The sequence below is a fragment of the Erythranthe guttata genome, chromosome 8 (genome assembly GCF_056151865.1).
Source record: "Erythranthe guttata isolate IM_541 chromosome 8, IM_541, whole genome shotgun sequence".
Lineage (NCBI taxonomy): Eukaryota > Viridiplantae > Streptophyta > Magnoliopsida > Lamiales > Phrymaceae > Erythranthe > Erythranthe guttata.
In genome coordinates, this window is record NC_142540.1 from 4,881,930 (window position 1) to 4,909,714 (window position 27,785).

Here is a 27,785-nt window from a genome sequence, read left to right on the forward strand (position 1 = left end):
AGCCTTTTCCGACGATCAGTTGTCAATTGTAATCTCTCCACTCCCAGATTAAACCCCACAGGTGGCAGTTGCAATGTCCATGCCCACCGTCGCCGCCGTCGTTACCGTCACCGTCACCGTCACGTCACCGGCCGTATTCTTTCTCGGCGCACGGTAATTCGAGGATGACTACTGTATTGGTTAATGTGCTCCGGCTATGGTGGTGGGAGTTATATGAAGTTAATTGGATGTGGAAATTCTTCATCGGATGGCTATTTCCAGATTGTAAGCCATTAAATTTACTGTTTTGGTGAATTATTTGAAAATGCAATTGCCTTTAATTTCTCTATGCCTTTTTTTGATAGCAAAATTTCGAGTACTTTGGTCGAATTAATTGGGCAACCTCATACATACCTAATTGAACTCTTGGGAGATTCATATTTGCCTGTGAATAATTTTATCAATGTATAAGTATAAGTGATTATATGATAATACCGTAAATTTTTCAACTGTTGCAATTTCTATTGTCATATATTAATTTTTACGTTTATAGAACAATGTCTTAGGTTGTATGCCTTACAATCCTGTCTGCGTGGCTATCCTGCTTGTCATACTGGTTACGTTTATAGAACAATTGCTGCTCCTTATTTAGAACTCATATTGTCTATAGGAAATGGTTCCTGCTAATTTTACTTCTCATTGTTTGAAGGAATATGGGGCATGATCGAGACCTGGCGAGAGATGTATTTTCAGTATCAGGTAATATTTTAATCTGGATATTGAAGCCTAGTCTTGGTGCTTATTGAGTTTATATTTTTGGAATATGGGGCATGATCGAAAAGTGCTTTATCTGATAATATTTATATGAAAGAGCATATATCGCATAAATGACTGCGTGGGTAAATGCTTTTATTGGCGGGGTTTCCCGCAAATAAATTTTACCCTACCCTCCCTACTCCCTATTCCCATTCTACTTTCTCACACATTCTCTGCATCTCTAAATCCATTCTACTTTCTCACACATTCTCTGCATCTCTAAATCCCTCGTTCAATTTTCGATCTCCATCTCCTCATTTTCTCTTATCAAAGGTTCAAACTCAGAGGAAAAGTTGTTGAAACTCCAATAATTGAAATGGTCAGGATATGCATTTTATAGAAGGAGATATTCGTAAAATGTTAGTTGTACTGTTGGCTTGAAATGAGAAGAAATGCTTTATATTCTTCTACGTATTTTATTGAAATAGAGATCCTTTCCATGTATCATATATAATACATTCATTTTATTGTCACGCCTCTTATTATTGGCTAGTTTTCGTTCTCTTAAGTTCGTTTTTTTAATTCATTACAATTTTATTTGCTATGCAGAATCTAAATAGAGAATAATGATGTTGGCTAAGAGCGATCAAGACTGAGATGAAATGCCAAAAATACCAAAGAGCAATCAGTTTTCAGCATTACCAAAGTAAGTTTGGTACAATTTACTAGTGGTTCGGGTTTTGTTAATGAAATGCCAAAGAAAAATCTCTATATTTTTTTACAGAATATTCAATTCTACCTAATCTAGAGGAATTTATGAACCAAACCTAGTTGTTTGGTTTTAGTATTAAGTTTAGCAAAATGCAAACTGATATTTCTGTTTGCTAATGTTGGGTTTTATGAATGGACAGGCCTATTAGCAGTGGATATTGGGCTTAGATACTCTCTCAGATCTCCAAGAAATGGCTAATGAAGAGTCCACAAAACATAGTAAGGTACTGTCAAACCCTTCCAATATATTTTGCAAAATCGTATACTCGCTAAATTTGGTTAATGCTAATACGTTAAATGAGCTGGCATGTTGGTGGATGGATAAGGCACAATTTATTGCATATCGCTGCATTGACTGTCGGTCTTATCACGGCAGATTTTCTCACCACTATATAACACTCGTTTTCCCTGCCCCCATTCATTCGCATATTGCCATCTCTCTATTTTCCTTTCATTTTTTTACTTTTCTTGTCACCATTTTCTCAGATTTAAGGATTTTTCTTTATCTTTGGTTGAAAATGATGAGATTTGTGTTCGATATTTTCTGGATTGAAGGCTTTTGATTATTTCTGGATGAAAATCAGATGACACATCTGATTGGACATAATTAATTTTATTTTATTTTTGTTTTTGACTTTTATATTTTCATTATGCTTGGTTTACTCATCCATTTCTTTCTGTTCAATTTTCATTATTTCTCTGGAAGTTCTTGAAAATATGGCAGCTCTTACTATGGATTTGGGTGAAATCATCTATATACCAGTTTGATTGGAAAACTAGTTTTTTCGAATTCAAACTGCCTAAAGAGTCCTATGCCTCAGTAGTGAATCTCAATTTTTTTTTGCGAAATTAGATATACAAAAGTGAGAATCAAGGGTTCCTATGTTATATGTTAATATCTTCGTCTTTCGGTGTGACAAACGCAAATGAACTCAAACAATTGTCCTCAGCGTCACATGTGTGGTAAAGATATAGTTGTTGGATACATCAAATGCAGTTTGAAGGATTATTGCGTTCTCAGCATCACTAAGTTGTGCATAAGTTTGTTGTTGAAGATACTTTTTCATTTCAGTGTTTCAGTTTTATGTTAAGCTACTAAAATTATATCTTTTGCATCTGGAAATTCGTTGACTGGAATTAATCTTGTGACGTAGGCTTCCAAATTGTCACAGCCGAAGAATTTCCACGACACAAAAGATTTTAGTAGTGTCTAACAATTGAGCATTGAAGTATAAAATGTCTCCAACAACAAAAGTTCTCGACATTTAATAATGCATGAAACGGGATAGTTATTTTTTTTGCATTTGGTGCATCATAAAACTATTTCTTCATCATTCTTGTGGCATTGATGACAATTGTTTGAGTCACTCTATCATACTCGAAGACAAAAATGTTAACATAAAAATCTGTAGTTGTCACCTTTGAATATCTTGTTTTGTGAAGAAGTTGGAGAGAGAATATCTTGTTTTTATGAGACGTGTTATTGCACTTTCAGTTCTCATTAGTACCCTAATCGATGTTGCTATTAGAGACTTTTTGATTTTAGTAAATTCTTTGGTTGAAATTCTGATTTTAGGATGCTATCGTTACTTTCTAACTTGTTGCCATCTAGGCTTCCATCTTGTTTAGAACGTAAAAACTTCTGTTAAAATTTTAGTTAGAAGCTTCTTTCATTATACTGACAACGCACTTGGATAGATGCACGCATAAAGCATATACAATCACATTCTTCTGTTGGTCTCTAGTTATTGCATCGAGAAGAATTGAACTACATATATCTGACTTTCAAAGTTATTAGTGTTAGAAAAGTGTTTTTCATATTTCAAATATGACTGAGAAATGAGTTACTTACTGAGTTACTTTGTGTTTTCTGTTCTGACAAAATAATATTTTCTCCTGCACTATAACATTAATCTGTTTCACTTCGAAGCAACACTAAATTTAGAGCACCTCACACGCGGTATCACATAAATATTTCTGCACCATTAAACAGTGATACATCTAAAAATCTTCACGATTTGCTTAATATTGTAAAAAGATCTTCCTGATTGAGTATTTAAGGATGAAGGGTTTTTGCAGAGAGACCCGTACGATGTGGTAATATTTGTAATTTTAATGATTGTTTACGGTGTTACGTGGTCAATAAAGTATGTATTAACCAAAGTGATCCAAGGGTGTCTTAAGTTTGCATTATAGTGAAAAATGCATTTGGAAGAATCTTTTTTGTACACACACACACAATAAAATTGACACAATACAGTTATAAAAGATATGCAAATGCTATGCGACTGAGAAATTTATAGTGGAGAAAGATAATTTTGTATGAAGCACCAATTCTGGATGTTTTGACAACGAATGATGTACTATCAAATTGAATACGTCCTCGTTTGGTTGTTACAATGAGGTGACCAAGATAAGATTATTTTAATTTTATTAGGGTCTAATTGTATAAATGCACCAATAATCTATAAGAGAAGGGCACAATTTTTTTCTTTTCAATTTTTTTAGATGCTCCCAAAAATTATTGAATTAACTAAATATGAAAGAAGATATAATTAATCATGATGTATCTTGTTAACCAACAAAGCCAAAATATTTTTGAGAGCGATTTTTTTTCTCCTGAGAGACTTTGATAATCGCTTGATGTAAATATTCATTATTGAACATAATTAATTATGGTATTGAAGAAAGTTGATTTCCTCAATTTGTGTTATGTATTTGTTGACACTTTTTATGCGCCGTGGTAATAAAATAGTTGAAATTCCAAAAACTAAAAGCTTTAGATTTCTATCATTTGTATGGCTTGTGCACAAGGAAAAATGAATATGGTCAGGATATGCATCTTGAAATATATAGCTTATAGTCGAGAATGGAAAATAAGAACTTTCATTTTCAGAATATTTTATGTTATAGTATTTGGTGATAGCTTTATTAGAGGAATATTTGGTCAATGAGCTTACATTTGTTTTTATGTATTGGATGCTTAGCTAGTTTGTCCGGAAATACGTATTGAAGTGTTGAACCACACAGCGCTGTTTTAAGCAGCAGTGTACTTTAGTTGCATAATGCGCTTTCTAAAAAATAATTTCCTAGTTGGTAAAATAATTTTCTAAGACTTTTCTGATTAGCTAACTTTATTTTTCAGCTTCAAGATTTCATGAGAAAGAAAAATGGGAAACTAACTCTTGGTACACTGGACATCGTGGTTGCATCTTTTTTCTTCTTCGCTTTTTCGGGTTTAAAAGAATCATTGAAATAATTTTAAGTTTTTAACGTATAGGGATTACTCACGATTAAATGAAAATCTATAGGTGCAAAAAATTTGCTCATAAGTTGTTTGATCTTAATCTGGTATGGGGGCTACAAAAGTTTGGGTTGAGCTCCAAAGTTATATGCATCTAATCAAAACAACATCAAATATCTATATTAAGCTTTTATTGCACTGTATAACTTGGCACTTCTTTAGCTTATTGAGCAGAAATCAAGCTAAACTTGATAAATAGGCTGACTAATATGATATCAAAATTTACCATTCCTAGAAAAATTATGCTGAAATGATCTACTTAGCAGTTGGGTAGATGTGTATGGTTTGGTAAACCGACCGAACCAAAACCAAAGCTTTAGTTTGTACCGAATACTGAACTGCTATCCTGTTTGATATTCGTTTTCCATATTTCACAGTTTTGGTTCGGTGCTGATACTTTTGGTTTAAGTTTATGCAACTGAACTGTGCTTTTCTTTTTTCTTTTTTTTTTTAATCAATTTCTGGTCAATCTCCTTCCTGGCTTCCGTTCTCAACTTTTATTTATTTATTTATTATTTGTTTTTCTTTTTTCTTCAAAGGAGGAGCCGTTCTCAACTGTTTGATATGATTGCAGAAGAGATTTTTTCCATGTATGGATTCATTCCTGGTATTGTCATATGCCTTATATTAGCTAGTTTTAGTTCTTTTCTTCCACCAAAGAAAATGCAAGTTAATAAGTTTAAAAGATTCTTTTTTTTTTTTTAATTCATTTGGAATTTTACATGTAAGCCTTTTGGAAGAGCAATCAAGATCGAGATGGAATTTTTGAAATTTCCAAAGAGCATTGCCGAAATATGTTTAGTGTAACTTCATTTGTCTATAATTCAGTTCTCCCGGGATCTTTACGAATATACCGAGCCAAACCAATTTTTTTGGTTTTGTGTATTAAGTGTTGCAAAATGCAAAATGATATTTCTGTTTTCTAATTTTGGGTTTGCTGAATGCACAGGCCTATTAGCATTAGCAGTGGATATTGGGCTTCGATAAGAAGTCCAAGAAATGGCTCGTAGAAGTTAAAAAACGTAGTAAGGTACTGTCAAGCCCATCCAATATATTTTGTTTCCGTATATTGCTGCCAGCTAAGAATTGTTAATGCTAATACGGCAAATGAGTTGGTGAGTTGGTGGATGGATAAATCAAAATTTATTGCAATTGACTGTCGACCGTATCACGGCAGATTTTCTCACCATTATATAACACGCATTCTCCGTGCACCAATTCATTCACCATATCTCCATTTCTCTATTCCTCTTTCAGTTTTCTTCTCATCATTTTTTCAGATTTAAGGCTTTGCTTTATTTTTTGGTTGAAAATCAGATGAGATTTGTGTTTATATCTGTAAGTTTTTTAATTTCATTTTGTTTTTGAATGATGCCTACAGTTTTTTCTTATTCTTGTTACACCCCCCTCCCCCCCTCCCTAGCTGCATTCAACTTTCATTTTTCCACCGTGTAATCATTTTCTCGGATTCAAGGATTTTGATATATTTCTGGTTCAAAAAACAAAGGAGATATCTGATTTGACATACATCATTTTTTTTTAATTTTGTAATTTTTGATTTTTCATTCCCTGTCGCCTAGTTGTTTCCGTCCATTTCTTTTTGGCCAGTTTTCATTCATTTCTACTTTAGATTAATGATAGATCTCATCTCGATTTGAAGATTAGTTTTCTAGGACAAGTTTTTGTGTCATAGTTATGTTGCTTCTCTTTCTGATGATTTTTTTTCCTTGTAGAGTTATCAATGAAGAAATATCCTCTACCGGAAATATGCAGAGGAACGTGCTCAATTTTAAGGTAAATTTCGTGAAAGTCAATTATGACAGATCTCTTAGAACCAAAGATTGATAAACAGAGAACAACAGGGATCTGTTGTCTTTCAAAAAAAAAAATCTAGTCTTCAGTCACAAAATGATTTAGTAAATAAACTTATCTTAGTTAACTTAATCAACAGATCTTAATTAACTTAATCAACAGATCTTAATTAACTTAATCAACAGATCTTACATTAGATACCCATGTGAAATGGAAGGAAGCTATCTATATTTCTTTTTGAGAGGGTTATATCCGTAACTGTAGATCTCTTATAATTTCACTCTCGTAAAGTAAGATATTCAAAAAGTATCTTATGTTAGCATGTTTGTCTTTGGGTATGACAGAGGAAAAGAAGCGACTCAAACAACTGTCATCAATGCCACAATAAGGACAAAGAAAATGTCCTACAGATTCGGCGACGCGGTTTTCGTACCAGCTGGCTGCCCTCACCAAGCTAGAAACCTAAAGGTTTGTGTGTTTGACTCGTATACAACTTCGTGAACGACGACTTCAATTATTTTCCATCGAATGTAAATTTTTCGCTGTGAATTTTGCAATTAACTTTTGTGTACGATGCTCCATCTTGCAGTCGTGCACAAGTATGTCTATCGACTTTGTTTCAGCAGAAAGTGTCGGTGAGTGCATCCGCCTGTCAACGGAATATCGGTCGACTCCCTCACAATCATAGTTCTAAGGAAGACAAATTGCAGGTATGTAAAATAATATGATTGTCTTGTCAATAACTAAAACCGGAGATATATATAATGAATAAAAATTTGTCTGCTTGTAAGAAAAATAAAGATTGCGGACGACATCTAACGGCTCGTAATAAAACAGGTGAAGGGATTGGTTCTCAGCGCTGTACTTGGACAAGATTGATGCGTAAGTCATATATGCTTGTTAAATAAACATATGTCTTTGATACGATACGATGTTAATTCATTTTATTTTATTCTTTACCAGTATTACGTTAAGAAGTCCATTTGCACCGTACGCCAGAATCCAGCTCAGCAAGGGGAGAAACCTAGTCTTTCACAAATGAGGAGGGAGTTGGAGCGGATGAAATCGGCTCTCGAAACGAAAGGCCACCTTTTTCAACCACATATGAAAGACTATCTCTTAAAAGAGATTCCGCTCCTCACACGCTTTAATATGCTCTTTCAGATATGGTACATTTGCACCCTCTATACGCATCGGAATGTACATCGGAATCCTGCGCTGATGAAAAAGAATGTGTTGGCAGGTGATTAAGTTTACTCTTGAAAGAATGTGTAGCTAGAAACTATGGAGAACCTCTGGCTGCTGTTATATTTATATATACTTCATTACTGTTTAACATGATTTATATATATGTTGGTGAGTATTTGTTGATTATTGTTTTTATTGATATATATATATTTTGGTTATTGTGATAATAATGCCCTAAATGTGCCAACTGCTGCAATTTCTGTTTCCGTACATTAATTTTTATCTCCCAAGAAACTCCATGGTCGTAGGTTATGGAAAGGCGTGTTACGTTGTTTGACTTACAATTTTGCATGCGTGGCTATCCTGCTTCTCTCTGTTGTATTAGCTACTATAGGATTAGCATCAATTATTGTTACTCCTTTACTATACGTTGTTTTGTAAAAAATATCAAATGTTTTTCGACCAAAAAACCGAAAGAATTCAATGTGAATTGAAAGACACGTATGGGTTAGCATCCTTCTTATCACTGTTGATTCTACAGCTTCTGTGTTATGCGCATCTTTAATACATATGTGATCTTCCCACTCCTGTATTTTATTATATTCGTAACCATGGAAACTCGAGGCTTGAAATCATTATCAAATTTCTGCTCATTTGCAACTGGTGAAGTTAATCTATGACACATATTCTCTATAGGAAATTCCTCGTCCAAAAATTATGACATCTTATTGGTAACTTGGTGGTCCCTACTAATTTTTCTTCTCATTATTTGAAGGAATACGGGGCATGATCGAGAGTTGGCAAGAGATGTATTTTCAGAATCAGGTACTAATTTAATTTTGGATGTTGAAGAGTAGCCTTAGTGCTCTTTTAAGTGTCAAATAATCGGAAAGTGCTTCATCTGAGAACATTTATATGAAAAACGAAATGTCGCAGATATGAATGCGTGACTTAGTTATTCAAGACTAACGGATATATTAATATATGTCTTCAGTTAACTTGTTCAAGTATTGATCAAATATATTATACACAATTGCAAGTGATATTACTCTTCGATATGTTCAAACATTTCAAAAGAACTTTGGTTTTAGGAAAAGAAATCGTGCCGGATATTTGTAAGATAATACAATCGGGAATGAGGTTTTTAGCATCACTCCTTGAGTTTTTGCTTTTTTCATACCTAGGTAATTTAAATTAATGGCTCAAGGAAGTTCACAATAGACTGTATGGTAGATTTCATATCTCGCCAAATGTCATTTTGCTGACAGCTATGGTTGGTGTAACTGCTAATATGTAAAATTAGCTGGCATCGTCACTGGATATGAAGCAATTTATTAGGGGTCGATACAATCAATGCTGACCTTATCGGATTTATTGGCGGAGTTTCCCACAAATAAATTTTACCCTCCCCTCCCTCCCTACTCCCATTCTTCTATCTCGCCCATTCTCTCCACCTCTGTATCCCTTGTTCAATTTTCAATCTTCATCTCCTCATTTTCTCAAATTAAAAGCTTCTGTTTTGTTTGTGGTTCAGAATCAGAAGAGTTTGTGATCTGATTTAGGTGATTTTATATTACCTTTTCTTGTTTTTCCCTTTTTATTCTTAAACTTGATGAACTGAGTTTGCCATCTAATTTCCACCTCTTTCATGTTTCATTTCATGACACGATATCTTCTATTTTAGATTAAAAAAGAACATGTGTTTGTCATCTTGATTTTGAAGATTAGATTTTAGGATTAGTTTTCTTACTCCTCCTTGGTGATTATTTTATCGTTTATGTTGTAGAAACTAAGGTTGGTTTAGTCACTGCATGTATTCTTACTTATAATTAAAAATTAAAATAATAGATGTATAATTAGAGTGGTGCAATCCTTATGAAGAAACCAATAACCACTATTATATACTCTATATTTTTTTTCCTTAACCTGTATCTCCCACTTTTTTTTTTTTTTTGTAGTAGAATTTAGAGGACAAAAAAACATTAGTCGGCAATACTCGGCATAGGTCATGTGAACATATTAATTTTTTTTATTTTAATGGTTGAAATATTTATTAATAGATTCTGGTGAACTAGTTACTAGGACCAGTTTTATTGTCAGTGTGCATAAGTAGTAAGTAGCAATAATTTAAAATTAATATTTTTCTTTAAATGTCCTTAAGGAATCCTAATTTGAGATTTTTTTCCTGGGCCCTCCATTTTACAGGCATGGTAAGTAAAAACGTTTTTGGTTAGTGAGAAGGAAAATGATTTACATATTTATGTGAATCATCATAATTCATAAGATTGCAATAGTCAGTATTATATTGCAGTAATATGTATAAGTTTGCAATAGTCAACATTATATTGCAGTGAGCAGTATCGGATTACAGTAATCAACACAATTTTCCTTTTTTGCTAGTAAGACATGCTTATTTCATTTCCCTGGAACAATTATGCATACATTTTGCCATTGCAGTTAAGAGAACGTGGTGCTCTGACTGAGAAAACAATTGAAAACCAAGATTTATCAAGGCAATTAATTTCGGGGAGTTAAAATGATGCCATTGAGAAGTTCAAATGGAGAAACATCTTCTGCTGGAAATATGCAAATGAACGGACACAACTTAAAGGTAAATTAATAATGTTAATTGTAGCAGATCTATAGAACAAAACAATTCGAAACAGAAAATAACATGTTGCCTTCCTAGTATTATGTATATCAGTTGAGATTTAAATTTGATATAAGTATATAGGTTGCAGAATTCAGTTATCCATGCAATTGTCTTGTATCAACTACTTTTTAGAAGTAAAAAATCAAATTGCATGTGTAAATACCAAGTTAGAAAAACCCCTTTTCAGACTATTCGTAGTGAAATTACTTTGACTAAATACATTTATTTGTAAGTGTGGATTCTTCGATTTTGTGATGTTGGTCTTGAATTATTTAGTCTTCAATCATGAAACGGTAGATGAGCTGGCGTGGCTTGGCGTGGCTGGATAAGGCACAATTTATTGCGAATCGCTGCATTGATTGCCGGCCTTATCACGGTAGATTTTCTCACCATTATATAACACTCGTTTTCCTTCATCCATTCATTCCCATATCTCCCATCTCTCTCATCCTCTCTCATCCTCTCTCAGTTTTCTTCTCGTCGTTTTCTCAGATATTTGTAAGTTTTTTATTTAGTTTTCGAATGATGACTATCCCCCCCCCCCCCCCCCCCCCGGCCCTAGATGTATTCAACATTTAATTTTCCATCTTCCAACTATTTTATCGGATTGATGATTTTTGATTTATTCTGGTTCAAAATCAGATGACATGTCGTTAATTGAGATACTCAATTTATTTTTGTTTTTGTTTTTGATTTTGTACTTTCATCCCCCCCCTCCCGAGTTGATTAACTTATCAATTTCTTTCTGGCAATATTCATTTCTCTGGATATTCTTGAAAACACGACAGCTTTTACTTTGGATTAGAAAGAGTACTCAAAGAGATCATATATTTTTGCATTTCGATTTGCAGATTAGTTTTCTACGACTAACTTTTGACTTTTGTGTCCTAGCTATCTTGCTCCTCTTTCTGATGACCCTTTTTTTTTCTCTTCTTTTTTTTATTGTGAAGTTACCAATGAGGGAAAATTCAGACGAAGCGCCCCAATCTGAAGGTAAATTTCGTAATTACAATCCTGGCACTTCTCTACTATGATTTATCCCGTCAATTGAAAAAAATGTAATGTGAAATATGTGATTGGTTACGACACCTTTGCTCGTTTTACGTTCTTTTGTTTGCTGGATTATTTACAAATTAACTTTCTAAAAATAACGATGTTCTTCGTATAGCTTATTTCATCAATCATGGTCTTATTTCCTGTGATCGTGTCTTGGTCGTGGTTTGCACTTCACATTTCAATTAACTCACAACGTGGCTTGTAAATCTCTTTGTGGCCGGCCAACATCTTCAAAATGTCAATACTCTGTTTGGCTCAAGTGGTTTTTCGTTCATGAATTTTTAGCCGTGAAGATCTTTATGTGCTCTCTTAATGTTTTATTGCAATTTTAATTCATGAATATATATGTTGGTTCTACCCTTTTTATCGGCTACGTATAATTTCTTATTCCAGGGGAGATACATATACCTAGTCTTGCAGAAGTGGAGAGGGAGTTGAAGAGGATGAAACTGATTCTCGAAACAAAAGGCCACCTTATTGACCCTCATATGAAAGCCTATCTTTTGCAAGAGATTTTGAGCCTCCTTAACAAAGTAAGCACCTCTGCCGAGTCTTCTACGTCTCAGTGACACCATATCTACCGATGCGTTAATGTTTTTCATACTATAATTTTGAGCAATATTATTTTTTCTTCGTTTTTTTGTGAGTTGTAGTGAGTTTGGCTAATCAGCTTTGACATGAATGAACTTTTGTTTTTTATTATAATATATATCTCTAATTTCGTAGCAATATGTTGTAGCAGTTTCATCTTTTTCCTACTTTGTAATTCGTACCATGATTTAATTTTCTTAATAATATAAAACGGATGGAGTAAATGTATTGAAAACTGGATCGGACGTTGACCCGAACGAGCTATTGAATCACGGTTGGACCGGGTTTTTTTTTCATTTTTTATTTTATAATTATTTACATAATTTTAATAGTAAATAAAACATATTTCTTTCACACACACATTAACTCATTTGCAATTAAAATGTAAAGCAAACTCAATTTTCTTTTACACACACACACACCATATCAAAATACACATATCAAATCGAATCATTTCAAATATTATAGAAATTATAATTAAAAATAAGGTTTATTAGCGAGTCCCCTCAATATTTATTTCAATAATTTTTTTTTTAATAAATTCGTCTTTTTTTTCTTGGAAGATTTATCATCTCGTAAACAACTACAAATTACAATAATCAACTATACTTACTAAATTGTAATGGACTACAAATTTCAGTAATCAATTACAAAATTATAATACGACTACAATTTATAACAAAGACAAATACAAAAACAGTTCAATCCAACTACAAATTTTAGCAACCAACTACAAGCTACAGTTTATAGTAATTCACTACAATTTACCGAAAACAACGACAAATTCATCAAAACCAACTACAAAATCATCGAAACCATCTACAATATTATCGAAATGTACTACGAAAATAGCGAAATCAATTTCAAAAGAATATATTATCTTGTACCGCGCGACTAAATTGTAAGAGAAGGGTTGCAACCAATACCAAACTCCAGCCTCACCGTGTCAAAACCATCGACGCTACCAAGACTTAGATAGCGACCAATACCAAACCCCATAGTCGTCTCGCGAAAATATTAACACTGTTGCGCAAAAAACAGTAAAAAAAACGCCACCAATCGTGTTGTACCACCTAATCCGCGGATATCTATATATCACCATCTCGTTGTTGCCGGAATAGATGAACGTATTAAAATGTCGTGGCTTTGAAGTGTAAGAAGATCGCCCTTGGAAAAGCACAGTTGTGGAAGACGTTCAGGTGGTTTCCGTTGTCGGAGATTTCATCATAGTCGCCCAAGCCTTCGCCGCCGACCTAATGCAACAAATGATTATTTTTGTGATTTCCGCCTCGGATTGAAGATTAGACGATGAGCAGACAGAGAACGTGTAAAGAGAGAGAGTTGTGAAGACCGTGAGAAAGAAAATTTTCGAAGTCATAAGAAGATGTAAGTTTTGTATAGAATATGAGGGTATATTGAATATTTATCAAATAATGTATTTATATTTAATTAAAATATAAAATCAAGGGTCTTGCTAAGATGAAAAAAAATAATGGACTTGGAGAAATGTAAATGTGTTTTGAGGGTCTCCCTAGTTAAGCCTTAAAACAACATGTCTTCCAATTTCAAGTAAACATATTTCGATTAACTTTTTTTTCAACTGGGCAATAAAAAGACGTCGTTTCGGCCATTTTAATTCTTTATTTTTTTCATTAAAAAATCATAATTTTGAAAAAAAAATCGGATTTTCACTTAGGTTATGATACTACGGCTCAACCGGTTAAAACCAAACATGACAAGACAATGGTTCACTGTTTAACCAGTCCAACCGGTCGGTTCTGTCAGGAAATTAAAACACCGATATTAATACAGTTTGATAAATTTCCAAACCATCACGCAGCTGCTTATGCAGTGCCTTTTTATTTTATCTTTTCTAGTACATAGTTTATTCAACAAAAAAAATAAAAAATAATATAGCTTATTATCATTATTTTCTTATCTTAGGTTTGGAGCATTTATTTTTAGAGAAAATTAAATCATGCTACGAATTAGAAAGTAGGAGAATAACATGATTCATTACTACTTTAAACTTAACGATGAACTAGTACCAGCTTTTATTATAATATTAGTTTAAATTTTGTATATTGAACAATGTTAGAAGTTGTGCTAAAATTCAAAACAATGATAAATATTGGAGTAAATTGAATAACGGGTTTCAAGCGTGATTCAAATTGCAATCGAAGTCTCTTCCATGGTGTGATTTGATGAATTGTTTTTAGGTTTTTCAACTTGGAAAAATAATAGTAAGGTTTAACTGCAATAATTGTTAGTTAAAGGGGTTAAAGTCATATTAATGCATAGTTGGAGGGGTTGAAATTACATTGATGTTTACTTTAAAGGCGTTTGAACTTTAATTAGTTTAGCAAGTGATCAAATAAAAAGGCCTTTTCCGATCAATTGTAATCTCTCCAATCCCCAGATTAAACCCCGTCGGTGGCAGTTGCAATATCGATGCCCACCGTCGGCGCCGCCGCCACCGCCACCGGCCGTTATCCCTCGCCGTATTCTTTCTCGGCGCACGGTAATTGGAGGATGGAGCTGGTGAAGAGGAGATGGGAAAATAACAGGCATTCCAACAATACGACTACTGTATTGGTTAATGTGCTCCGGCTATCTTCGCCGCCGTGGTTATGGTGGTGGGAGATATACGGAGTTAATTGGATGTGGAATTTCTTCATAGGATGGCTATTTCCAGATTGTAAGCCATTAAATTTACTGTTTTGATGAATCATATGAAAATGCAATTGCCTTTAATTTCTCTATGCTTTTTTTTGATAGCAAAATTTCGAGTACTTTGGTCGAATTAATTGGGGAACCTAATACCTAATTGAACTCTTGGGAGATTCATATTTCCAGTGGTTTTTTTTTTCCGTTTCCCTGTGAATTATTATATCAATGTATAAGTATAAGTGATTATATGATTTTTTCGTAAAAAAAGAAGTGATTATATGATTAATACCTAGGATTAACACCAATTGTTGCTCCTTATTTAGAACTCGTATTCTCTATAGGAAATTACTCATCCAAATATTTATCTCATCTTCTTTGTAACTTGATGGTTCCTACTAATTTTGCTTCTCATTATTTGAAGGAATATGGGGCATGATCGAGAGCTGGTGAGAGATGTATTTTCAGTATCAGGTAATATTTTAATCTGGATGTTGAAGAGTAGCCTTAGTAGTGTTTTGTTGAGTGTCAAATAATCAGAAAGTGCTTCATCTGATATCATATATATGGAAGAGCAAATATCGCGGAAATGATTGCGTGACTTAGTTATATGAAAGAGCATCTCGCTATTGAGTTATATTATGTTTTCAATTACTTTTTTTCAAGTATTGATCAAATATAATACACACATTTCAAGTTACGAGATGAGTTTCCAGGATATACTATGATTAACTTGAATAAGTTCAAGAGAAATTTTGTTTTAGGAAAACAAAAACTTAGAAAGAAAACGAGACCAGTCAAGAAGCCCTTGTACACTAAGAAGCCCTTGTTGTAGTTTCTTAAAAAAAAACATTGGTCTTATAAATGGCCTACAACCCGTTCGCAAAGAGACTTGAACCCTCGACTTAATACAAGATAACATACTTAAGAAATGCAAGATAATCATCAAATAGGACTCTTTTGTGTGTCATGGTAATAAAACAATTGAAATTCTGGTTGCCTAAAAATCCACTGATTTCCACAGTTTTAATATGGCAATGATTTATTGGTCACGATGTACAGTCTTGAATATAATAACTAATTTGCTTAAGCATTTAAGGAGTGCACCAACATTAGAAGCCGCTATTCAATAATATTTTGTGATCATTTAGACGATAAAGTAGTCGCAAAAGAGCTTTTTTAGCAATGGTCTTGGGTTGTTCAGTCTTTGAGTTTTTGCTTTTTTCATACATAGGTAAACTAAATTAATGGCTCAAGGAAGTTCACAATAGACTGTATGGTACATTTCATATCTCGCCAAATGTCATTTTGCTGCCAGCTATGGTTGGTGTAATTGCTAATATGTAAAATTAGCTGGCATCGTCACTGGATATGAAGCAATTTATTAGGGGTCGATACAATCAATGCTGACCTTATCGGATTTACTGGCGGACTTTCCCACAAATAAATTTTACCCTACCCTCCCTACTCCCTATTCCCATTCTACTTTCTCACACATTCTCTGCATCTCTCAATACCTTGTTCAATTTTCGATCTCCATCTCCTCATTTTCTCTTATCAAAGGTTCAAACTCAGAGGAGTTTGTGATCTGATTTAGGTGATTTTACTTCATTTTGTGTTTGTATGATGCCTATGTTTTTATGTTATTTTTTGTTGGTTTTCCTTTTTTTCTTTCTTCGTAAACTAGATCAACTGAGTGGTTACTAATTTTCCATCACTTTCATGTTTCGTTTCATGACTTACACGATATCTTTTATTTTAGATTAGAAAGAACATGTGTTTGTTCTCATCTTGATTTTGAAGATAGATTTTGGACTAGTTATTTTATTCCTCCTTTTGGTGGTTGTTTTAGTGGTTATGTTGTTCAAACTAACAATTTTGGAAAACTTTTGTTACGTAAATAAGGTGGGTTTAATCTCTGCTTGTAATTAAAACATAAAATAATAAATTACAAGTAGAATGGAGCAACCCTTATGAAGAAACCAATAACTACTATGATATTTACTTTGCAGTTTGTTTCTACTTGATTATGAGCCATTTGATTAAGCTGTTAAACTTGTACTCATATATTCTCGAATATTATTCTTTTGTCTCTGCTGTAACCCATTTCTTCAAATAAATGTACAAATGCTTAGTGGTTTAAATTTGGTTGTTATTCTCTGCTAGTCTTTAGGTTACAATACATGCATGTCTTGAAATAACTTCATTCTCTCATAGATTTTGTAACCTTTAAAAAATATTTTCCAGCGTAGGCTATCTAAACATATTAACAATTTAATTTTAATTTTGTAATATTTATTTAACAGATTATGGAGAATTAGGACCAGTTTCATTGTCAGTGTGCATAAGTAGTAAGTAGCAATAATATAAAATAATTTTCTTCTTTCTAAAATGTCCTTAAGGAATGCTAATTCTAGATTTTCTTCCTGGATTACTCCAATTTACAGGCATGGCAAGTTAAAAAGTTTTTTTGGTCGGTGAAAAGGAAAATTATTTATATATTCTGTTGATATGCATAAGTAGTAAGTAGCAATAATATAAATAAATTTCCTAGAATGTCCTTAAGGAATATAATTCGAGATTTACTTCCTGGGGCCCTCCGTTTTACACGCATGGTAAGTAAAAACGTTTTTGGTCGGTGAAAAGGAAAATTATTTATATATTTTGTAAATCTGCATAAGATTGTACTAATAAGCATAAAATTGCAATAGTCAGTATTAGATTGCAGTAAGCAGTATCGGATTTCAGTAATCAACACAATTTTCCTTTTTTGCTGGTAAGACATCCTTATTTGGTCTTCCCTGGAACAATTATGCATACATTTTTGCCATTGCAGTTAAGAGAACGCGGTGCCTGATTGAGAAAACGATTGAAAAACAAGATTTACAAAGACAATTAGGAGTTGAAATGATGCCGTGGAGAAGTACAAATGAAGATGCATCTTCTGCTGGAAATATGCAGATGAACGAACCCAACTTAAAGGTAAATTAGTAATGTTAATTGTGACAGATCTATCTGAAAAAAAATGTGCCTTCCGTGTATTCTGTATATCAATCAAGTTTTGAAATCTATCATATCCTTGACCATTACATAACTATGAACAACATTTTATTCAAAAGTGAGGACAATGAGTTCCTGTGTTAATACTTTTTTCTTTGGGTGTGGCAGAGGAAAAGAAGTGATTCAAATAATTGCCATCAATGTCGCAGAAACGACAAAGGAAGAGTCGTAAGATGCACAAGGTGCAATAAAAAGGGTTACTGTATTACATGCATCACAAAATGGTGAGGAATTGTGTTTTTTTTTTCGTTCCCATTTTTCAGCTCTATATTATGGTACTAACGTCTTTTCTTATAACAAAAATCATTGGTTGGAAACATGTTTTGAAGTAAATGAATCAAATGTTTCCACACTAGAATTATTTCCTGCACCCTCATGCTTATAGTTATAAATGTGGAAGATAAACAATTACACGATGACATTCTTTTTTGTTCGCCAACTATTGCATATTTTTTCTCTCCGTGTACTGATAGCATGAAATAATTAGTTGCTTTGTGTTTTCTGCCATAATATTTGGTTAAAGTTTCATCTGCACTACAACTATTCAGTTTCACTGTTTGAACAATATTGTATGAATAAGATTGTATTTAATTCCATCATGTCAATCATATCAGTTCTGTTTTGCTTTTGTTGCTTATATGTTGTGGTATACCTTAAATCTTTGTTTTATCTTTTCTCTTCAATGTCAAATTATTTGGTAAACTGCTTCATGTTTTTTGAGACTGAAATGTACTTATAATTTCTGAATTGTTCTTTAGCAAACTTGATTTTCGATTTTACTGCCTAAACGGTATATTTATTATCTTCTCTTTGGAAGATGGCAGTCCATGCCCTTTCCGGTTGAGGCATATCTTATACTCATTTTTACAGAACTTTGCTTAAATGAATCATCATGCTTATATTGATGTTTTTTCGTCAATGTTCTTGCATATATATTTACTATATCTTTGTGGTAATTACAGGTATGCAGGGATGCATGAGACATATTTTGCTGAAGCATGCCCCAGTTGTCGCAACATTTGCAACTGTACAGCTTGCTTACAGTCTGATGTGGCTAATCAAGTTCGTATTGAAGTACACTTATCTTGATTTTATCTTGATATAGAATTATATATTTTTTAATTATTTTATTGTTCTTGCATGTTAGGAATTGGTGATCCCAGACCTTTGCATCAGTGACAAGACTCAGTACTCAAAGTATATTGTTCGAGTACTTCTTCCGTTCTTGAAGAACTTTGTCACTGAGCAAAATATGGAAACAGACCACGAGGCCAGAATTCAAGGTAATTTTAACTTTTGTTAGGAGTTTTGAAGTTCACCCGGATTACACTTTTTTTTTGGAAGCTTAGTTTGCATTCGCTGCCTGAAAAGAAAGTCAAAGAGTCTTAGAATGGTGTTTAATGCGATGTAGAACTCGTCAATATCTTCATTTTTGGAAATTTCAGGGACATCTAACAATATTATTTTCTGCGGTGTAGAAGTATTAAGCATATCTAAAGTTCATGGTTACGACTTGTTTCCATATCAATAATAGTTTCACTGCTGGATGAAATACAATATTTTTTTGGTTGGACAGGCTTATCGGTTGCAGGACTACGGCTTCCCAAAGCAAACCATAGCCATGAATATCAACTGAAAAAATGGTGGATATTTCGAACTAATTTCTTTTCTTGATAATTCTCTGCTCCAATATGCAAAATGTTGATTTTAGAACTTATTATGTGCAGCGGTAATTGCAAATCTTCAGTATTTGATATTCACCGAAGCTGCCCAAACTGTTCATACAAGCTTTGTGCGAGCTGCTGCCAAGAGATTAGAAACGGCTTTGTTTCTGACTGTAAACTGACAAATAACGGTGACATTATTTGTCCACCTCAAGGCATGGGGGGCTGTGGTCCGAGGATTCTGGAGTTGAAGTCCACGTATCCAGTTAACTGGATATCGGAACTGCTAACAAAAGCAGAATCCGTAGCTGATGGTCATGAACCTTCTGCACGAGCATGCTCATGCTCGGGATACAATCATGGGAGTGAATCGGATAACTTCCATTGTCCCATTGTTGAGGGCGTTGAAACAGCGGACCAAAAACATTTCCAATGGCACCTATATAAAGGTGAGCCTGTAATAGTCCCTAACGTCCTCAACAGAACGACTGGGTTGAGCTGGGAACCGTTAGTCATGTGGCGCGCCTCTCGCAAAATTAAAAGCACCCATGACTTGCGTATTCTGGAATTCAGCGTAATGAACTGCTTAAATTGGTGTGAGGTAAGTCAACTTCTCTAGTATGTTTTACCCTATCAGAAACGCATATAATCCGGATTATGTGATTTGGATTCCTCATTTCTCATCCTTTTGTTAGATTATCTAATAATTAATTTTCCAATATAGCCTTACGTCGGTTTACTTTTGTTTTCGTGTTGCAATAATTTGATTTTGGGACTATGACATGCAGGAAACAATTAGCATACACCAATTTTTCAAAGGATACACTCAAGGCCTTTGGGACAGTGAAGGTCGGCCCAAAATATTAAAGTTGGAGGATTGGCCTCGAACTGAATCATTTGCAGAACGACTGCCGAGGCATTACCAAGAGTTTGTCAAATGCTTGCCTTTCAAGCATTATACTCATCAAGCTGGCTACCTCAACATGCCAGCTAAAACACCAAAGAAATCTTTGAAGCCAGAGTTGGGTCCAAAGATATGCTTTGGTTATGGAGTCGATGAGCACCTTGGCTTTTGTTCCGCAACCAAGCTCCAATATGCTCTTTCAGATATGGTACATTTTTTCTACATTTTTTCTGTTATATCTATCTTTATTAAATTGAGTGTTATTTTCCCATTAGACTTCCTAGTGCATCGTTAAATCCCCCGAGGAGATTTAGCGATGTGTTAGCATCTTATGTGGATCTTAAGGATTGATATTGGCGAATTTTCACCAATCCCCAAATATATTGATTCCACAAGCAATCAATGTTTTTTTTTATTTTTTTTTTTTATTTGGGAGTGTCATTATGTTAATGTTCTTAGGAATTTGATATTGGTGAGCTACTACCAACCACTAAAGTTCATGTTTTAGAAAGAATTTTAATACAAGAAAACTTAATTTTTGCAATGCATAACTAGCACTCCTAAATAGGATGTTTTTTTTTTTTTTTTTTATGATTTTTGTTTCTTATGTGGAACAATCTTTGTTTTTGTTAATCTTAATTGTTGACTCATACGCATGCTAGAGTCATGTTGAATATGCTTAAGACTTAGGAATAGTAGTTACACAAGAATTCTGAATTAAGTGGAGGTATAAAAGTTCAATAAGTTGTTACACACTATTTCTTGAAGAAGAAAGATGAATTTGAAGTGAGACTCCATAGTTTCTGAAATATTTCGTTGTCGCGTAGCGAGGCATATATGGCCTATTGCATGATAAAGTCTTCATTTGATCCTATTAACATTAATTTTTCTTCGGGATTTTGTATTGGTACTATAGATTTGCTTCTATTTTTTTTCTCTTACTTGGGTAACTTTTGAGCTATAGTAAGATTTTACAACTTCGAATATTTTGTGGATTGAGACATTACTATCACTAGTGATTAGTGTCTACTTAATCTATAGAGACAACATTAGGCGTGGAACACATTGTTCGTTGTTTGTCATAATGTGCATGGCCAAGTGTCTGCAAAGAAGGAATAGGAATAGGATTAGATAGAAAATGTGTTGGTGTCACACATAACTAGAACTCATAAGCATCGCATTAGAATGTGGAATTACTTCATGTAAACCCGGAGAAGCTCAAGGGTCTTTTTGAACTCTATAAATTGTTTCGCTGGTAGTGTGAAATGTATAGATAAGCTTCACAACTATCCTATTTGAACCAATCCATGTGTGTCTTAGGTAAATATAAGTTGAAGTTACCAAACCGAAACCGAAACTCGAAATCGAACTTCTAATACTATTCTAACACTTCCAAATACAAACCCAATACGATCCAACAAATGAAATGGAATTTTGTTTTGGTCACGTGAAAATAGTGAAAACCAAGTACGTTTCAATGACATAACAAGTTATTAGTTGATTAGAATATAAAACACGGTGTAAAGTAATATAGAGGAAAAAATTAAACCGGACGTTGTCGTCGCACATCCTTCTCTCACAGTCGAACGTCGCCGTCGGAGATCATTAAATCAAGATTTCCATTACTATTTTCTTATTAACCAAACATAATTTTTTATTTTAAAAATTCGCCGTTTTCATTTCCTTATACACTTTCCATTTCTTCATATTGAAATCGATGATCCAAATTCCAAACGTAGCCAAACTAGGAAAGATTTCTTCCCTATGACTTACAAAAGTCTATTGACGTAGATTCAACTTCAACCATGCTTTAACCTCGGATGGTTGAGCGGAACCCTTGGGAAACTGCGCAAAGAGTTAAGCGGACTTTTGTTTTGGGGTTTTCTAGCATTTGAAAGCACGATATCATCTACAATATAAAGCTATTTAAACTAAACTATATATGCAAATTTTCATCTCCAACTACAATGCATGAACAAGGTATGCTTGATTTGTTTTGATAGTTATGGTGGTGATATTGTTTAGATATGATTTGATTATCGAACATCATGAATATGGGAAATACCTATCCCACTGATAGGAGTATAATTACTAGACTCGATGAAAAAGGAAATAAGAATATCTTTTAGATTTCAAAATGTTGGAATCTTAGCATGTGTGGTTCAACATCTCCAATTTCAAGTTTAGATAAAGCTAATGAAGCCAAAATCCCAATTTATAAGCATATCTAAGTCATTAGGGCATGAAATGGTAAAACTTGAGTTTTGGAAGCGGGGTCCATCTCCGCATGCAAACGTACTATGAACCTACTCCGATACCTTGTGAGAAAAGATAGGTGAAGAATTCCTTTCTTCACATATTAAGTAAAAACAATACATCGGCATACACAAGTTACTCTAAGCTAAATAAAGAATATATACCAACTAGTACACCATAATTAAACTAAAAATCTTAGCTATTTCTAATATATATTATACTTGGAGATGAGTTATACCCTAGCCAATTTATCATGGCATCGTAGCACAATAAATTAGCGATGTGGGATAAGTTTGGGTATGTTTGGTAAGCTTATGGGCTTCCGTTTCCATTTTATTCTGGAGAAAGATGTTTTGGAAGTAGAATTTGAAAATAAAATAAACTTTGTTTGTGTTTTGAGAAGAGACAATGTGTACTGTAGCTTGTCAAATCATGTCTAAAAGGTGTTGGAAAAAGGTATTTTGGAACAAGAATTTGAAAAATAAAGTGATTTTAGTTTGTATTTTAGTGAAGACAATTTTCATTGTAGCAGTGAAATCATGTTTGTTAGAGAATGAAGCATTTAAATTTTTTTTGGGAAAAGTTTGTGAAAATATTGTAGAAATATAATTTTATTTTGGGGAAATAGGGAAAAGAATTTGAAAACCGTAACAAACATAGCCTTATCGTCTAACAATATCAAAAACCGGAAGCGTGTTTATAAGGAAAGTTTTCATCAAATGCATTTGATAATTAAATTGCATTAATCCTTATGACTTATTTTTTTTATGTAAATGATAAGTATAAAAGCATAGGAACTAGTATGAATAGTGCAGTAACAATAAATGCAAGAATATAGTTTCCTAGGTAGTTGTTTTTAGCTTTAGCCAAAAATCTTACGTTTAAGTTGCGACGTTTGGTTGCGACTTCCTTTAGAAAGGAAAGTATAGGTACACATATGAAGAGATCAAATAAATAGCTTACTCAATGATCATCTTTATTTTGGTGTGCGATGTTACTATTGTAAGATTGTGCTTTTACTCTATCGTCCAAATTTGAACTATATTCCATTCACTTTATGCTGATCGTCAATGCAACGTACCTTATTTAAATTGTATCGTCCATAGTTTTCACTTTCCTTATTTTTTTATTTAAATTGTTTTTCAGGTCAATATCTTGATGCATACTGCTGCCCAGGATCCAGTTGTATCTTCTGCAAATAATGAGAAAGCAAATGAAAGGGAAAATAAAAATAAAGGAAAAGAAAAAATCGATTCTTCTACCTCAGCAAACAATGAGCAAAGGTTCGATGATAAAACAGGTGGTACTGTCTGGGACGTTTTCAGGAGACAAGATGTTCCTAAATTGGAGGAATATCTTAGAAGGCATTATGGACAGTTCAGACATATATTCCCTCTGCAACAAGTAATTATATTCTAAACTTTGAGTTTAATGGAACAATTGCCAACTTTCCTTTTTGGCGTTTTGGGGAACAAGTACTTCTTGTTTGTTGAGCATAATCCGAAACACATATACTGTTGTAAAATTAGTAGATGGTTTTTATTCTTCTTTCTTTTTGGCGAAGTATTAAAATATTACTTATTTATTTTTCGTTTATTCATGTGAAGTTGTTTCACCCTATTCATGAGAAAGCATTTTACCTAACGGTGGAGCATAAAAGGAACCTGAAAGCACAATATGGTTAGTATGTTTTCTGCGTTTTAATAGGGTAATATCTCTAATTTCCAGGGATACTGATTATATATATGCTGGTACTTCTTTCTTTGTAGGAATTAAACCATGGACTTTTATTCAGAAGTTAGGAGATGCAGTTATTGTACCAGCTGGCTGCCCTTATCAAGTTAGGAATTTAAAGGTTCGGTCGATAGATAGGCCAAATTTCTGATATTCGGCTATTATGCTATTCAAGTAGTTGATTTGTTTGTAGTTAATGCAATTAATGCGCTCTTGAGTTTTGTTCGTCTTGGAAAAAAAAATCTGAAGTATTTGGTCACTTCATCAATGTTTTACATTCTCTTGTTATTTCAACTCTCTCTTTTCCTTTGATTCTTTGAATTTTTTTTGTAGGCATAAATTATCATTCGCATATGCATTTTTTTCATTTTAATGCTAACTTTGCAATTAATGTTTGTGTGTTTTCCTCTTTCAGTCGTGCACCAGTGTCTCTGCTAACTTTGTTTCAGCAGAAAGTGTTGGTGAGTGCATCCGTCTATCGACGGAATATCGGCGTCTCCCTCACAGTCATAGTTCCAAGGAAGACAAGTTGCAGGTATGTAAGTTGATGTATTTGTGTATAATATATAAACGGATTTCCTTCACTAAAATCTTAAATATATAAATTGAAAAGATTATTACTAAGTATGGATGAGAAGTATAATTTTCTCTAGTTATATTTGTTTCCAGCCTAACTCTGATTCGTGTACATAAATAATACTAAATAAGCATCTAACAGCTCTTAATGAAACAGGTGAAAACACTGGTTCTCTATGCCGTATGCCAAGCTGTGCAATACTTGGAAAGGATTGATCTGTAAGTCAGATATACTTTTTAAAATTATGTCGTTGAATTAATTAGATTGTTCTTTCGTACAAGTAAATGGATACAAGCATTGTTTAATTATTCGTTTTCGTTTTCAGTTTACGGTCAGAGGTCTAGATCTGTAATTGAATTTGGTGGTTGAATTTAACTTGGATCTTTGTTTCTTAATTAATTACCACCTTACGTTAAATTTAACTGTCGTAAGATGGAGAAAAAAATGTTATTATGATGTCCTTCACATGCTTGATATTGCTAGAAATTTCTGATAATAAGTAGCATAGACATAACTTGATCCTCGGATATTTTCTTGATTTGGTATCATTTATTTTATTGTACTTTTTAAAGGAAGAAGTAGATTTAGCCTTCTCATGGGCGATTTTGACACTCTTTTTTTTTTTTTTTTTTTCAGTAATAATACCTTAAGAAATCCGTTTGAGCACGAGAATGTACAGCCAGGAGAGAGACCTAGTCGTTCACAAGTGAGGAGGGAGTTGGAGAGGATGAAATTGGCTCTCCAGACGAAAGGCCACCTTTTTCAAACGCATATGAAAGACTATCTTTTGAAAGAGATTGCGCTCCTCACCGACAGAATAAACTCCAGTGCTGGCTCTTCTTCGTCTTAGTGCCAGCATTTTCAATGGTTAGCCTTCTTGTTGAGTTAACATCTCTTGCCTGAATAATATTTTGACATTTTCATCTGTGGAACTATACTTTATTTATATAATTTTGAGCCATACTTTTGTCTGATTTCATGAATTTCGAAGTCCCTGAGAATTTTCGAGTTGGTTTTGGCATGATGCAGGCTAATGTTTCCGTTTTTTTTGGTTTTAGTATTAAGTGTTGGAAAATGCAAATTGATATTTCTGTTGCGTTTGCTGAATGCACAGGCCTGTTAGCAGTGGATATTGGGCATAGGTATTCTTTAACAAATCCGTCCGGTATATTTTATATCTTTCCAAAATGTATATTGTTGCCAGCTAAGATTGGTCAACGCTGATACGTTAGATGAGCTGGCGTGGCGTGGCTGGATAAGGCACAATTTGTTGCGAATCGCTGCATTGGCTGCCGGCCTTATCACGGTAGATTTTCTCACCATTATATAACACACTCGTTTCCCTTCCCCCATTCATTCCCATATCTCCCATCTCTCGATTCCTCTCTCAGTTTTCTTCTCATCGTTTTCTCAGATATTTGTAAGTGTTTTATTTAGTTTTTGAATGATGACTATCCACCCCCCACCCCCCCCCCCCCCCCGAGTTCTATTCTCTATTCAACATTTAATTTTCCATCTTCCAACCTATTTTATCGGATTGATGGTTTTTGATTTATTCTGGTGGTTCAAAATCAGATGACATGTCGATCAATGAGATGTGCAATTTATTTTTGTTTTTGAATTGTGTACTTTCCGATCTTTCATCCCCCCCTCCCGAATTGATTAACTTATCCAGTTCTTTTTGGCAATTTTCATTTCTCTTGATATTCTTGTTGAAAATACGGCAGCTTCTACTTTGGATTAGAACGAGTCCTAAGAGATCATATATTTATCATTTAAGATTTGAAGATTAGTTTTATAGGACTAACTTTTGTGTCCTATCGTTGCTCCTCTTTCTGATGACCCTTTTTTTTTTTTTTTTGCATTGTGAAGTTGCTAATGAAGGAAAATTCAGATGAAGTGGCCCAATCTGAAGGTAAATTAAATTTCGTAATTACAACTATGGCACTTTTCTACTATGATTTATCCCGTACATCGAAAAAAAATTGTAATGTGAAATATGTGATTGGATATGACACCTTTGCTCGTTTTACATTCTTCTGTGTGTTGGATTATTTACAAATTAATTTTCTAAAAATAACGATGTTCTTCGTATAGCTTATTTCCTCAATCATGGTCTTATTTCTTGTAATCGTTTCTAGGTCGCGATTCATGCTTCACATTTCAATTAACTCACAATGTGGATTGTAAATCTGTTTACGGGCCGGACAACATCTTCAAAATGTCAATACTCTGTTTTTTCTAAAAGACCAATACTCTGTTTGGCTCAAGTGTTTTTTCGTTCATGAATTTTGAGCCGTGAAGATCTTTATGTGCACTCTTAATGTTTTATTGCAATTTTAATTCATGAATATATATGTCGTTTCTACCCTTTTTTATCGGCTGCGTATAATTTCTTATTCCAGGGGAGATACGTATACCTAGTCTTGCAGAAGTGAAGAGGGAATTGGAGAGGATGAAATTGATTCTCGAAACAAAAGGCCACCTTATTGACCCTCATATGAAAGCCTATCTTTTGCAAGAGATTTTGGGCCTCCTTAACAAAGTAAACACCTCCGCCGTCGAGTCTTCTACGTCTCAGTGAAACCATATCTACCGATGCGTTAACGTTTTTCATACTGTAATTTTGGGCTATCTTTTTTCTTTTCGTTTTTTGTGAGTTGTAATGACTTTAGCGAATCGGAATGGACATGAATTTTTTTTGTTTTTTATTATAAAATATATCTTTAATTTCGTAGCAATATGTTGTGTTATTTGTAGCAGTTTCATTTTCTCCTACTTTGTAATTCGTACCATGATTTAATTTTCTTAAT

General features: G+C 33.6%; 1 protein-coding gene and 1 long non-coding RNA gene across 10 annotated transcripts; both read left to right on the plus strand.

The window, feature by feature from the left end:
- On the plus strand, positions 1-27,713 carry LOC105976351 (lysine-specific demethylase JMJ29-like). 9 transcript variants are annotated; one of them, XM_088821757.1, is made up of 29 exons: positions 1-264; positions 689-738; positions 1,345-1,441; positions 1,647-1,730; positions 5,350-5,400; positions 5,760-5,840; positions 6,544-6,604; positions 6,967-7,090; positions 7,212-7,332; positions 7,460-7,504; positions 7,586-7,865; positions 15,202-15,251; positions 17,614-17,759; positions 17,946-18,061; positions 18,800-18,899; positions 18,985-19,120; positions 19,414-19,480; positions 19,565-20,102; positions 20,290-20,613; positions 23,808-24,065; positions 24,269-24,341; positions 24,431-24,516; positions 24,811-24,930; positions 25,129-25,190; positions 25,609-25,839; positions 26,031-26,114; positions 26,205-26,278; positions 26,845-26,887; positions 27,378-27,713. In XM_088821757.1, exons 11-25 carry the CDS (start codon positions 7,789-7,791, stop codon positions 25,820-25,822), a joined length of 2,367 nt encoding a protein of 788 aa, XP_088677883.1. In that variant the 5' UTR covers positions 1-264; positions 689-738; positions 1,345-1,441; positions 1,647-1,730; positions 5,350-5,400; positions 5,760-5,840; positions 6,544-6,604; positions 6,967-7,090; positions 7,212-7,332; positions 7,460-7,504; positions 7,586-7,788; the 3' UTR covers positions 25,823-25,839; positions 26,031-26,114; positions 26,205-26,278; positions 26,845-26,887; positions 27,378-27,713. The 9 variants fall into 9 exon arrangements, with proteins under 9 accessions (XP_088677883.1, XP_088677882.1, XP_088677881.1 ...); XM_088821756.1 differs by having other exon boundaries at positions 26,087-26,114; XM_088821755.1 differs by having other exon boundaries at positions 26,087-26,278.
- LOC148768353 (uncharacterized) lies at positions 8,650-12,345 on the plus strand. The gene is made up of 4 exons (XR_016033081.1): positions 8,650-9,372; positions 10,268-10,839; positions 11,414-11,456; positions 11,913-12,345. It is a non-coding gene; the product is annotated as an uncharacterized LOC148768353 (long non-coding RNA).
- Positions 27,714-27,785: the final 72 nt, after the last annotated feature.